We start from the raw sequence: 15,051 nt of genomic DNA, 5'->3' as shown, positions 1-15,051 counted from the left end.
AAGGTAGTCTGTATAGCATCCACACTATGAGATGCTCATAGACCCAGGATCTCCACTTCTGGCTTAGTTGATATCTTTAGAGGTTAGAACACAAGGCATTTGGGAGGGTTTGAGACATGGTTTCTCTGTGTAACAAGCTTAGCTGTCCTGGAAATAGCTCTGCAGACAAGACTGGGCATATTTTTTAATAAAATAAAAAGAAATACCATTTTCTGCTTGCTTATTTCTTTCCTTTGTTCTTTTTTTTGTGGAGACAGTTCAAGTTCAACTGAGTAGTTGAAATATTAATATGTGTTTAATATTCAATTTCTCTGATTTGCTTTGTCCTGTCTTGTTTGAGGTGTTGTTTTACCTTTAGCTTAGTTTTGGTTTTCATTTATTTGGTTTGGCTAGGAGATTAGAGTTCACATTGGATATGCTCTTTTTGCAGGAGATAGGCTGTCTGGGGCCTGAAATATCTCAGACTTAACTTCCTGAGTGCCAAGATTATAGATGTGTGCTCTCACACTCCCGTATTAATACTTATTTTTTTATTCTCTTATTCTCTTTGTATACTCTATCTTCAGTTAAATGAATTTTTCTGTCTTCCTTCTTAATATTTATTCTTTTCCACCTATCTATCTATAGTTTTTTTTTTGCTAATTTGGTGTTTTGCCCTCTTATTTTACCTTTAGCTTGATTGAAGTAATATCTTTCCTTCTGTATTGGTATTTCTTCTTTATATAGTGTTTTCTCACCTCCTCCTCTTCCTCTTCTACTTTTACTAATATTTTCTTTTTCTGTTCCTATCTAAACCAATTAATATCTTCTCTCTAGAAGTATTGCATTTGTTACTTTATTGCCCTAAACACAATGGAGTTATGTTGACTTTTGCAATTTGTTATTAATGCATTTTTGTGGTGGGTTTGTCTGTGGTTGCTTCTGCAGCGACTTTTATTTGTCAATGACATTGTATCATGCAGACACTTGGCACATGCTATATGATTGTCTGTCTTTGAATTACACGTCCACTCCAGTTGTGAGAAACTAACTCTGCCATAACCCAGCATTACCTGAACCTTTTGATCATACTTTAACTTAAAGAATGAGAGAAATCCGAAGGTAAAACTGAGCTCCAGAGGTTTATGCCCAGTGTAAAAATGAGGTGATGTGACTCGCATATTTGTCACAGGACATGGGGAAAGCAAATTGGTACTGACAAAGAAGCTTTATCACTGCTGTCCAGCTTTCATGGAACTATGTAAGTTTCAAGATACTGTCTATGTAAGCTATGGGGGGGTCATCAACAGACTTACCGAACTGTGAACCTTGTGAAATGAAATGATGATGTAGCAAAATATGCTTGTGGGTATAACAATGGCATGGATGTTATGGGGGTAACCAACCTCTTTCTGATTGTATTAAAAGCCTGCTCCACAGTAGGAAACACATGCATGGTATGAGAAATATGATAATAAAGCCATTTCTTGGGAGGTCACAGTCAGCAGATGTCAACCTACTACATTTAAGTATTTCTGCTAAATAGAAACGGCATCAAGCCACCCTCAAATGTTCTATCTGTCTTCTTACAGATTGGTATTGCTCTCATACCTTGTCGGGGAAGTTTCAGTGTGTAGTGGAAAATGATTAATACAGAAACTTTGCAACTGATCCAAGTATAGAGAACAAGTGACAGTAGAGTGCTCAGGCACCAATGGAACCTCTAGGTCATCCCTACCTCCAGGTTCGGGGACCATCATGGAACAGGGGTTGCAAAGTATAGTGTAGAGGAGCTAGAGGCAATGGAGAACCAGAGCAAAATGGTATTTCCTGGACATTATAAAACCACTGTACTCAGGAATTAATAAGAGCCTTTGTTGCCTGCACAAGGTCAAACCAGTCAACATTCTAGCAGGAGGCAGGAAGGTGTTCATGAATCTCCACTGCTAAATAAGGAGGAATGGGGAGCTAATGGCTTAAAAGGGAAAGAAAGTCTGTTTTCTGTAAGGTCAAGCATGCTCCAGTGGATAACTCTACAGGTCACGAAGATTGTGAGAGAAGAAGGTGGTGTAGATCTGGCAAGAATTAGAGGAATAAGTTGGAGTGAATTAAACCAAACTACTATGACATCCTAAATGAATTACTAAAATATTTTTAAAGAATAAGTGAGATATAATAATAAAATCAACAGGGGGTAGTTTACAGTTATGAAGGTAAAGTCTACATTAAAATTAGAAAGATAATAAGTCAGTATCTAATAATACCTCTCACATATTAGACGAAGAAGAACAAGACAATTAAAAATGGACAAGAAGAAATAAAGAATAAAAGTCAGAGTTGAAAGAATGAGGTGTAAACTGGAAATAATACAATGGATTAATGAATCAATGTGTTGGCTCTTGGAAAGAACAAGCAAAACAGTCTTTTTGTTGTTTTAGCCAAAACAACCAAATAAAAGACAGAGGAGACACAAATTAATAAACTAGTCATGAAAATATTGTACAGATACAAGGAGAATCCAGAAGTTCGTTAGGTAATACTTACAAACTTGATACTTGAAAAATTAGAAAGTTTATAAGAAAATAAGAGTTCTAGATGCATAGAACCTAACAAAATTGAAGCAAGAAAAAAGCACACAACCAAATAGATCAATAATGAATAACACACTGAGAAAGTAATAAAAAACTCCCAAGATGGATTCAATATACTGTTGAATTCTGTGACCTTTAAAGAAAAACTGACATAATGTTTCTCAAATTATTTTGTAGAATAGAAGAGAATAAATATTTAAAATCTCATTCTAAAAAATCAGGATTACCCTAGTATAAAACCCAAGTGAGGGCACATGCAAAAAAATTACAAGCCAATTTCCTTAATCAACATGAATGTAAAAATTCTCAATGAAATACTTGATAACTGTATTCAGTTATCAATGAATTAAGAAATCATATATCATGACCAACTTGGATTCTCTCCAGAAATGCAATGATATAACATATATCAATATATATCAATAGATACAAAATATCATATAAAGAGGGTCAAGAACAAAAATTGAACAATCATCTCAACACTTACAGAAAAAGCCTTTACCCAAACCCAATGTCTTTTCATAATGAAAGTCATGCAACACTAAGAACAGAAGATCATACTTCAACATAGGTTGGCTACATACAACAGATCCATGAGCACACAACAAGTGTGGTAAAACTGAAAGCAAATCCTCTAAAACCAGGATTGAGACAAGGTTGTTAATGGCCACTATCTTGTTCAATATAGTGTTTGATAACTTAGTGACATCTATGAGGCAAAAGGAAGAAAGAAGAGTGATACAAATAGGAAATGAAGAAGTCAAATCATCTCCGTTTGAAGATTAACATTTAAAAGACCATAAAGATTCTCCCAGAGTAGTTGCATATGAATAATAGTTTTAGCAAGGAGTGGAATACAAAATCAGTATACAAAAATAAGTAGCTTGAGCTGGAGAGATGGTTTGGTGATAAAGGTACTTATCGTTTTGAGTTAATTGGACCCACTGACTCTGGCCTGACAGTGAAGGAACCAGTATAGGATCAAACTAGGGCCTCTGGATGTGGGTGACAATTGCATGAATGGGGCTGACTGTGGGATCATTGGCAATGAAACCAGAACTTATCCCTACTTCTTGTTCTGACTTTTTGGAACCCATTCTCTTTGGATGAATACCTTGCTCAGCCTAGGTATAGTGGGGAGGGCCTTGGTCCTGGCTCAAAGCAGTGTTCTAGACTTTAGTGACTTCCCATGAGAAGCCTTACCCTGTTTAAGGAGTGGATGGGGGATGAGGTAGAGAGGATGGTGGAGGGAGGAAGTGGGAACTGGAATTGGTACATAAAAAGAGAAAATGTAGTCTTTTCAGTAAAAAAATAAATAAATTTTAAAAATTAAATCAGAAAAAATATCAATGTGGATTTTATCATAAGGATCTACATAGACAGAAAGAGCTTACTTACATGGTGTTTGGGCCTCTGTTATGCACACTGGGATATATATATATATATATATATATATATATATATATATATATATATCTCCCAGATTATCTGCAGATATATCTGTAGAATTGATATCATGAATCATGAAATTGGTTCAGAAGGAAAAGCAATATACAAATTTTATAAAATCCTCATCCAAATTCCAATGAAATTATAAAACTAGAAAATCAATCCTAAAATTTATATGGCAACATAAATGACACCAAATAGACAAGTGATCCTGAGCAACAGGGTGATGCAGTAGTCACCAAGTATCTGCCTTTAAACTACAAGACAGCATGGTGTTGCTAACAGAAACAGACATAGAGACCAACAGGACAGTGAATTTCCATTTCACACATCTCCTGATGGCTATCATCAAGAAAACAAACAGAAGTGCTGGTGAGGATCCAGAAAGTAGGAACACTTACATCTGTTAGAAGTGTAAATTATTGCAGCTACTGTGGAAATCAGTATGGACCTTCTTCAAGCAATTAAAAATAGAAGTTCCATCTGATCTAGATGTGCCACTTCTGGGTATATAGTGCCCACCCCCAAATAATCTATGTCAAGGAATTATAGAGATACTGATAGAACCTTTATTGCCACCCTATTCACAGTAGCCAGGACTTGAGCTCAGCCCCAGTGCCTATCAACAGGGCAGATAAAGGGAATATGTTGTATATATGTGATGGAGTTTCATTCAGCCACAGAGAGGTAATTATGTCATTTGAAGGAAAATGGGTAGTAATGGAGAACATCATGCTAAGGGAAACAAGCTAGTCCCATGCAGTGGGACAATGGTCTTCTACCCTGTAAAGATATGTCACTTGCATTGCTTTAATAAAATGCTGATAGCCAGGCAGGAAGTATCGATGGAGTGACCAGAACAGGAGAATTCTGGGAAGAAGAAAGGCTCAGTCTACAGTTGTTATCCAGACACAGAGGAAGCAAGATGAGAATGTCTTGCTGATAAAAGGTACCAAGCAATGGGGATAACGCAGACAAGAATTATGGGTTAATGTAGGATTTAAGAGTTAATAAGAAGCCTGAGCCAATAGGCCAATCAGTTTATAGTTAATGTAGACCTCTGTGTGTTTCTTTGTGGACTGAATGGCAGCAGGATCTGGCTGAACAGAAACCTCTGTCAACAGTCCCAGGAAGCAGCAATAAGTGTTTTGTCTCATGTGTAGAATCTGGAAAAAGAACAAGGTCTTGAAACTGAAGATAGACTACTAGAAATATGGAAGGTAAAAGAAATAGAAGAGGGGGACAGGAACCAGAAAGAAACAGAAGGGGTTAAATTGAGGTACATTATGCTTGTATGGAAATGAAACCCTCTACTTTGTACGAACAATATGCATCCATTCAAATTTTTAAGTAGAGATTCTAAAACAGCAACAAGAACAACAACAAAAAAAAACATAGTCAGAGACAGCAGAATTCTAGACTAGATGAAGCAGACATGGTGACCAACAGCACTGAGCTCTGAGAATTGTAGGTTCTCTGAGAGGAGGGCAAATGGGGTGGGCAGAGAGATTGGAAGGACACTGGGAGCCAGAGAGGACTTGGCCTCCTCTGACCCTGAGATTACACTGCTGTTTCTGCTGAATGACTGGCTGTTCTTGGCTAAAGTCAGCAGTGGAGGGGGTGTTAACCACATTCAGGCAAGGTTCAGAAGGTAATTTCACGCCCCACCTCAGTGCTGATGAAGCACTATTAATTTGGGGACACTTTAACACCACTTCACTGTGACAGCTTAGCAAGCCAGTTAATTAATAGGGCAAAAGAATAAAGAATTTACTTTAAGAGACATCATAACAAAAATCAGTCTTTGCAATATTTTTATAAAATGAGGCAGTTTAGGGTCTGTGTATGTCCGTGATGAGGCTATGATCACGTTGACACATAATCATAGAATTTGGATTTTCTTTATAAACCAGTATGATAGAATACATATTTTTTAAAAAAAGAGTTCATGTGCTTGATCTAGGTCAAGGGGAGTTTCCCAGCACATGGGCACCTACATACACAGGACTATCTCACAGGCTTGACAAAATGGTGCACGTAAAACTACTGGATCCCCTGTCTTATCTACAAGTCATGGCCGTGTATGGCAGTCTTCAACATGATATTAATGGTATGTATAAAATATACCACCCAGTGCATGGTGAACACCTATCCTTACTTTGCTCCTTTCTGAGTTTTCTTCTACCTGAAATGCTGGCATGATACTTGAAGGTCCAGCCACAGTTTTGTTACCATGAGGATGATAGTTGTAAGCCTGCAGTGATGGGGTGGGAAAATGGAAAAAGCCAGTGATGTAGAATCAGCAAAGTGGCCTTAAACTGCTATGTTAGACATATTATTTAGGGTTTGCAACCCTGTGTTGCACATGTGAAGGCTAGAGGTGGACATTAGATGGAAACAGGACATTCATTTCATGGAACCTGGATAACATCATTTGGCTAGACTGGCCTCTGGATCCCCATCTCTGCCTTCCCAACACCAGGAGCATGTAGCTGGGTCTGTTTTTTTTCTTATGTGAGTCCTGGGGATCTCAATCCTGGCACCCATGCTTGCATAACAAGCACTTTACTGATTGGGCCTTTTCACCAACCTCATTGGTGTAATTTTGGAGTTTCAGATTATAGTAGATGAAGCAATAGACTTTAATTGCCTAGCTTATAGGGCACAGATTAAGAAACTGGCATGGGGACACAATGGGTCAAAAAGCTGAGGGTCAGAACATGGTGATGGAATGTTCCCACTGCTCAGATAACTCTGAAATTTTTCAAAGTTTGTTCATTAAGCAACTGGCAAGTGATCTGAGTAGACCAAAGCAGAGAAGACCAAAACCTCATGGATGCAGCTCTACATAAGCCAGAAGGTGAATGTCAGAACTGGAAAAAATGTACCTTGGTTGAAGTACTTCCACCTACTTCATTGAGTCATGTAACTGCCAAGGGTTCAGCTTCCTTCTCTGTAAAATGGGGTAGAAATCGACCTGGTGAGGGAAGTTCATTACTCTGGTCCACATAAAGTCCTCTCCTGAAGCTGGACCTCTGACTGTGATAAGATGGCAGCCGCACACACGAATAAGGCACTGTAGCCTTTTGCTATGGCTCTAAGCTTGTTTCTCTCTCACGTCTGTGTGAAAGAGACAAGCTGTACTTGTCTAAGCAGGGGAGAGAAGGTGATTCCATGGTCCTAACAGAGAAATTAGTGACAGGATGAGTTCATAATCGGCCATGCTGTGGGAGCAAGGCAGCAGAGTTCTCTCCGATTTTAACCCAACTCAGTTCCTTGTGAATGCATGCTATCATCCCGGCTTGGGGGAGACTGACAGCCTTAATTTGTGAATGAGCTTTTGAGCTGGGCAGGTTGTCAGGTAGAGTAAAGACTCCATCCCTCGCCTGCATGGGAGTCCAAAGTTGTCCTGTATCTAAATCTTGGCCCTTGAGAAACAAGGAGACATTACAAAACTTCAAGAGGGATTCTGAGAGGCAAGTGAACCATGGACAACTACTTTTTCCTTTGTCTAAATGGCTCATGAGTGTAGGGGCTGGCACTCTAGTCAGGAGATACTCTGAAAGAATGTCCAATAGAAAATTACATTGTTGAATAAAGGGGCAGGAAATTAGGATATTGTTCCTTGATGAAGCCTCCACCAATGTTGCTATTATCAGATCCATTTTTTCATTTCCTGTCATGTGTAATCAAATATATCATAACTAAAATACATAGCTAATGTACTAGTTGATACTATTGGCTTATGATCTTAGTCTAGGAGAGGGAGGCCCAGACTGAAGTCCAAGGGGCAGTTTCTGAGAAGGGTAGAGCAGATGAAAGGGCTGGTCCAGATAGTCCCATTGCTAGGGGAATATTTTCAAGGTTCTTCATGCTACCCTGGAGACTGAGCCTCCTTATGGCTTATAAACTGCCATCAAGGTGGGGAGCGCAGGCTGCAGGTATATGGGAGAGAGGTGATTAATTCTAGTGAGACACTCTGAGGAGAGAGGTGAGAACATCTGATGTTGGAGAAGACAGAGTCAGCAGCAATAAATGTGTGACTACCAGCCCGAACCTGGTTTAAAGGATTTCTCAGATTTTCTAAGCAGAGTATTAAAGACAAGATCCCTGATCTTGAGTGATTCTCATTTGCTCTGACCTATGGTCTAAGCTTTACAGGAGTTGGCCACAATTTTTAAACTCACTTGGTATCATCTTCATTGAATCATGAAGCTGTTGTGTGGTTTATTTCATGTGTGTGTGTGTGTGTGTGTGTGTGTGTGTGTGTGTGTGTGTATGCATGGTTCAATGATTTTTTTTCTATCACTCTCTTTCCATTTCCATTCCACTCTCCCAGTTGTCTGAGTTACATTATTTTCTCTCCATCAGATTCTTTGTCTTCCATTTATTCTGGTACATGTATGGACTTTAAAAGCTGATAGGTGGTGGTGTGGTTAAGAGAACTTGCTGCTCTTCCACAATACTCATGTTTGTTTCCCAGCACTCACATAAGGAAGCTTCCCAAAAGTCCATAACACCAAATCCAGTGGATTCAGCACTCTCTTCTGGACTCCACAGTCACTGTACACACACACACACACACACACACACACACACACACACACACACACACACTTTTTTAGGAAAATTAAATTTCCAGAGGCAAGTGGTCTGAAAATTTTATAAATACTTTTATTGTATGCACTTCAGTTTTTGCCCCATCTCTTACTTTTCATTTAAAACCTCTTAAAGATCTAGGCCGGCTTTTGTGCACAGCTCTAGCTTGTGATGTTTAATCTTACAAAGAACACCATTTGAGCTACACATCATCCTAAGCATCCATTTCCCTTAGCACCAGGCATAGATCCCTCTCTGCTTTTCTATTGCAAACATTAGTGCTCTCCTACTGCTTTTTTACAGAAAGAAAATATCCTCCGAAGGTTACTAGTGGCATACATTATTTTCTAGACACATTCTGTACTCAGTGCCCAAGGTTTTACTGTCTTCATCTCCTTGACAAGTTCCCAAATTGCAGACTCTCAGCATGAAACCGGGTGTTTGCTATATACCATCTTGTGTGCAGAAACTGTTTAGGAACCCCAAGCCATAATGTAGTACTGAGAATATTTGTTAGTTCTCCTGAAATTCCGGGTTCCAACTACCAAATGCAAGCAGGCTTTTCTTTGGACAGAGGTCTCAAGGCTTCTTCTGGTCACTCATTTGGATCTTAAGAGTATCTCTGGAGAGAAAAGAAGATCCTGTGGAAAGGGACTGATTTTAGAACTGTTTTAGGAACAGATTTCAAACTTCTATAACAGTGCTGTCTTAGAGTATAGCCTGGAGACTACTCCCAACACTGCTTTAACAGTTTAAGGCTTTTAGGGGAAATTGACTGACTCCTAATAAAAACAGGATCTTTTTTTTTCATTTGTTACTTATGTTTTTTTTTTATTTTTTATTGATTTTTTTACTGAGCTCTACATTTTCTCTGCTCCCCTCCCTTCCTCTCACCTTCCCTTCAACCCTACTCCAAGGTCCCCATGCTCCCAATTTACAAGGAGATCTTGTCTTTTTCTACTTCCCATGTAGATTACATCTATGTATGTCTCTCTTAGTGTCCTCATTGATGTCTAAGTTCTCTGGGACTGTGGTTTGTAGGCTGGTTTTCTTTGCTTTATGTTTAAAAACCACCTATGAATGAATACATGTGATAATTGTCTTTCTGTGTCTGGGTTACCTCATTCAACCTTCCACAAGACCCAGTAACACCACTTTTGGGTATATATCCAAAGAATGCTCAATTGTGCCACAAGGACATGTGCTCAACTATGTTCATAAAAAGCATTGTTGGTCATAGCCAGAACCTGGAAACAACCTAAATAACCCTCAACCAAAGAATGGATAAGGATAATGTGGTATATCTACACAATGGAGTACTACACAGCAGAAAAAAATGACATCTTGAATTTTACAGGAAAATGGGTGGAGCTAGAAGACATTATTTTAAGTGAGATAACCCAGAAACAGAAAAACAGGATCTTTTAACAAAGTAAAAAACTGTTATCATATGAGACTTAGGGTTGAGAAAACTGGTGGGTTTTATTATTAAGCACAGAATGGTTGTAGGGTAGCCACCTGATGAATATACAAAGTTCTTCCTTTGATGGTGGAAATGAACAGATGGTCAACATGATTATCTGTAGCCCTGGGTATTCTGGAGGGAGTTGATAGGTGGCCATAGTCAGTGGTTTCTGCTCTGACAGCAGGATGGACAACTGTAGCAGTACGGTCGTACATCCTGTCAGGATTTGTTTCTTTCTGTAAAAGATTCCATTTGGTCACAATTATTCTAACAGTAGCTTTGGTCAAGTAAATGGTCCTTGTGACCTTTGTTCAGATTTTTTTCTCTACCCCTCTACCTCTGGGACCACCACTGTGTCCCTCCCTGGTCCATGGAGGTCCTGCAATGTGCTTGTCCTAACCCTGAGGTGAGTTTACCTTTCAGGTGTGCCCCTATTCCCCTTCAGTTCTGTCATAGTGTTCTTGTAGGTCAGGAACACTCAGTGACTCTCTGGGTGTTCAAGGTGGCAGGATTTTTGGAGGTGGGGTTAGATGAGGATATAAAATTGGCTGCTTTGGAGTTGTCCTCAAGGTGATGTTCAAAGAGAACGTTTATAGGGAGGGTGTGTAGAAAGGCAGAATCATGGCAACCAGACATTAGAGGATTAAAGTAGACAGGGCAAATGGGTTGGGAGAAAGACAGAGATGGCCTTTCTGGGGGAGGATTGAAAGATCTGAGTTGCCACCCAAATGTTGAACATAGGAAGTAATGGTGAGGTTTTTAATCTGGATAATCAAACTATGAATAACTAAAACAAAAGTCAGAAGGTGAGATGAAAAGCCATAAAGCAAAGAAAGATGAGACTCTGAGTATTAAGCCAGAGATGTGACTTCTAAAGGGACTTGATTTAGGGTCACCCTACAGCTGAGAAACATCAGAGGTAAGGTTATCTAGCTGGAAGCAGAAACCATGAAAACAGGGTCCTTGTGCTCCTGGAAAAGATGAGAAGCATGGGGTAGCCAGGGAAACTGCCCTCTGGTGACTGGTTATGCAAAACCCCCAGTTTTGACAAGAGGAAGAAATACGGGTATGGGGAAGAGAACCTGTCATGGAATCTACTAGGCTTCCTTAAATCTAATGGGAACTTTTTACATGTGTTCTGGTTGAAGAGACACTGTGATGGGGAAGGCAAAGAAGTCTCTGCTACAATGGAACACCAGGCCAAAGGAGAAATAATCGTCAAGGGGGAGACACCTAAAAGAAAAGCTCATTTTAGCTTAGGCCTGCTACAATGGCAGATGCACTGGCCTGGCATGCGACAGTTGCAGATGGGGGAGCACTTGTCCATCAAAAAGTGTCATGAAGGCTGTGAGAAACTGTGAACAGCGACAGGCATACATGGTGTGTCACAGCCCCAGCTGTCAAACAGAGGGCAGTCTTTCATTCTGTGAAGTGAGGACTGGAATCTGAACGTCAATCTGCTGTCTGGAGCCTCACACCCTCTCCAAGTGCCACTATTGGTGACTTTATCTTGACCTTTGCTGACCATGCACATGGAGCGGGCCCAATTACATGTCCCACAATGGCTCCTGAGAGGGCAATGAAGGGTGTGCCGTGCTAGAGGCAGTAAACAATTAGTGATGGGTTATGAGAAGAAACAGCCTGCTCAGGCAGCTAGGAAAGAACCCAGGAAGCGAGACAGGAGGTAAGTGTGTGAGTAGGAATTGGGGTTCTGGCACACATGGTGTGACTTTCTCCTCCTGGAAATAAGGAGGTCTTCTTTCCCTGGCAGTGTCAATGGATGTGAAATTCAAGTTGCAGGAAATGAAGTGTGCTGATGCAATGAAGTCATGGTAGTCGGTGGATTTGTTACGTTCTCCGTCATTCTGGCTTAGCAGGGAATGATACAACAGTGAATTGGTCATTTGATAATTCAATGCCAGTACCAGCAGGTGATGTAAGACTGCGTGAATGACGTCATGATCCGAGACAAAGTTTATGTTCCAAGTACCCATGTAATATAAGATGCTGTTTCTCCCATCGTCAAGATGCATACATCTGGTGCCAAGAGGTCAAAATGGAGAGACTCCCCTTCATTATTATACCAAACATTTCGTTTTTCTACATGTTTCTACAACTCTGAGAGATACACTGACTTAGAAGGCTGGTTTCAAAGAAAATGAGGCATCCTTCTGTGAATACAATTCTGTCTTCCCACTAGATGCTGAAACAATCTTGCCATTTGGCATCCCTGTGCCAGTGAATCAGCATGCAATGATGAAGCCGATAGACTGGCTGACTATGATCCCAGAAGGATCAAAAGACAATGGGTGTTGGGAGGCTGGAAGATTCTAGTTAAATGAGGCATATTCCTGGGGATTCTCTATGGAAACAGTACATGGCTCACCAAATCTCTCTCTCTGTCTCTTTCTCTCTCACACACACATGCTCTCACACATACATACAGTCATGCACACACACACATAAACAGGTGTGTGTGTGTGTGTGTGTGTGTGTGTGTGTGTGAGTGATAATAGTGCAGGAATGTGAAAATGAAAGTTGTATATCTCCCCTGGAACTAGTACCAGATGAAAAGTTTGCTAAGAAAAAGATCAAGTAATAGGCAGTGGGAGATGGAAACCATAAACGCCAGTTATGAGCATGTGATGATCTATGAAAATAAGAAAAGCACTCCTCCAGTTATGACCTTTAAGTTGCTGCATCTCAGGTATTGGATTCCAGAGATGAGAAAATTAACAAATACAGTAGCCTCTTCAATGCCACTCAGATCTCCTAGTGCCTCTTTCATGAATCCTGAAGCTCCCTTTTTACTCCCCCTCTCTCTGACAAGAGATCTTTCCTTGGTTTCCCTGACTCTTCTCATTCATTGAGTGACATGGAGAAAGCTTCTCTAGCATTCCCTTCCAAAGGCAGTGCTCCTAGTGACCTAAAGACCGCCCATGGAGCTCCATTTCACAAACGTCCTACCGTTTCTGTATACAACCACCTCACGGACCAAGTTCTTAGCATACGAACCTTTAAGAAAACACATTTTAACGGCATTCAAACCTCTGTATTGCAGAGTTCCTCACGAGCTATTCAAACACTTGAGGATTTCTCAGTGAGCATTCAGTGGATAAGCATTTGAGGAAACCTTGGCTAATACTGCTTCATCAAGATCAGAGGGGTTCATGGTCACTTTCCTCGCATGCATGTGGAATACTGGATTAGTAGGGTTTTTTTTATCAATAAAGGAGAGATGGTAAACATATCAAAAAGTGGAGAAGGCATTTGAGTAGGAAGAGTAGTTGAGGAAGAAGATGGGGAAAGGAGAGAAGAAAACAAGCAAGAAAGGAAATAGTGGAGAGTTACTATCCAGGGTGAGTTCACACAGCTGGCCTTGAGACCAACCTATGGAGCAAGCAATACTGTTTGCCTAGGAGAGATGAAGCCACTGCACTCAGAGGAATGTGAGGACCGGCTGAAAGTCTTCCTGCAGTGACTCAGCAGGAATCCAAACATAGAACGTGTAATGTCAAATTTATGTTCTTGCCATGACATCACGCCACTAGAGAAAGCAGACACACAAGAAGGAAAATGGAAACACTGTTTAAAACCATGTCAAAGCATTCCACATGGATCTGAGATTACAGTTTTAACATCCGAGTTTGACCCATTTTTCTCAAATCCTTTTTCATATGACCCAATCTATTGCATAAGCAAGCAACAAATGATTTATTCTTAATGTTGAATGTGATAGTTCTATTACATGACTACATATTTTCAATAGCCAAACTTAATTATAGATAAGTGATAAGTTATAGCATATTTAAGGTATGCAATTTAATTTTAAACTCACTTAAGATTATTACTATGCAAAGGAGGAGTTACAACATCAGATAAAACTATAATGAACTATGTTGACCCCACATATCCATTGTCGACACCAAGCAACATGGGTTGATCAGGTCACAGTCAATGACAACACAGCCTCATGTTTCAAATTAGTGGAGGCACTTCTGGGTTATCATCAAAGTCGGGATCTTCCATACCGGGTACAACTTGGGCTTGAGAGTCTATTCTTTTGGGTTTATGTTTTTTCTCTTGTACGATTGTAGTCACATCAGGGCAGGAATGCTTGCTGGGATCGACTTCTAATCTTTCTATCTGCTTTTTTCTACAACAGAAAAAGGCATGGGGGGTTATTATTATTATTACAGTCTTTAAAATTAAGTTTTAAAGAAATTAAACTCATTTACTCACTCAGTGAATACTTAGCAAAGGCCAAATATATGGCATGGCATAGATCAGTGGTTCTCAACCTTCCTAATGCTATGACTTTAATAGAGCTCCTCACATTGTGGTGACCTCCAAACATAAAATTATTCTTGTTGCTACTTCATAACTGTTATTTTGCTAATGTTATGAATTATAATGTAAATTCATGATATGCAGGATATTTGACATGTGACCCCTGTGAAAGGGTTGCTAAACTTCCAAAGGAGTCAAAACCCATATGTTGAGAATTGCTGCCATAGAGGGAAAGAAAAGACTGTCCCTGGCTTCAATAATTAGGGAGATTTCTAGAAATAAGATTTTTAACCCATGGAAGAATAAAGAACCCAACAGAGCTGTGCTGCTATACAGGCAGTAGGAGGTGAGGAACTTGAGAAACCCTGTTACCTCAGAAATTAAGATCATCTATCCAGCAGAGTGACACAGCCAGGAGCAACAGGACACTAGCCAAGTTTAGTCCCAGACCGCAGCTGCCTGGGTTGTGTTCTGGCGGGGATGTACAAGCTCAGGTACACAACAAAGCTCAGTCCACAGCTTCTACAACCACAAGCACCTGCTCCAACTGCCCACGCCCAGTACTCTTAGAGGCAGTATGGCTGCAAAGGACCAACAAGAAACTCCATTGCCCTAGTCTCCCAATGCTGTGCTCACAGAGGAACTGTGTGCATGATGTACACTCCTGTGCTGTGCTCA

General features: G+C 40.1%; 1 protein-coding gene across 1 annotated transcript in view; it reads right to left on the bottom strand.

The window, feature by feature from the left end:
- Positions 1-13,685: 13,685 nt before the first annotated feature.
- The window catches only part of Lrrc6 (leucine rich repeat containing 6), a 97,246-nt gene continuing 95,880 nt past the window's right edge, over positions 13,686-15,051 (bottom strand). The window contains exon 12 of the mRNA XM_005354541.2: positions 13,686-14,239. Coding sequence (XP_005354598.1) covers positions 14,062-14,239 — 178 coding nt within the window. The 3' untranslated portion in view covers positions 13,686-14,061. The remainder of the gene's footprint in view (positions 14,240-15,051) is intronic.

The sequence above is a fragment of the Microtus ochrogaster genome, chromosome 15, assembly GCF_000317375.1.
Source record: "Microtus ochrogaster isolate Prairie Vole_2 chromosome 15, MicOch1.0, whole genome shotgun sequence".
NCBI lineage: Eukaryota > Metazoa > Chordata > Mammalia > Rodentia > Cricetidae > Microtus > Microtus ochrogaster.
Note: the sequence above shows the minus strand (reverse complement) of the source record. Positions and strands in the feature narration are given on the sequence as shown.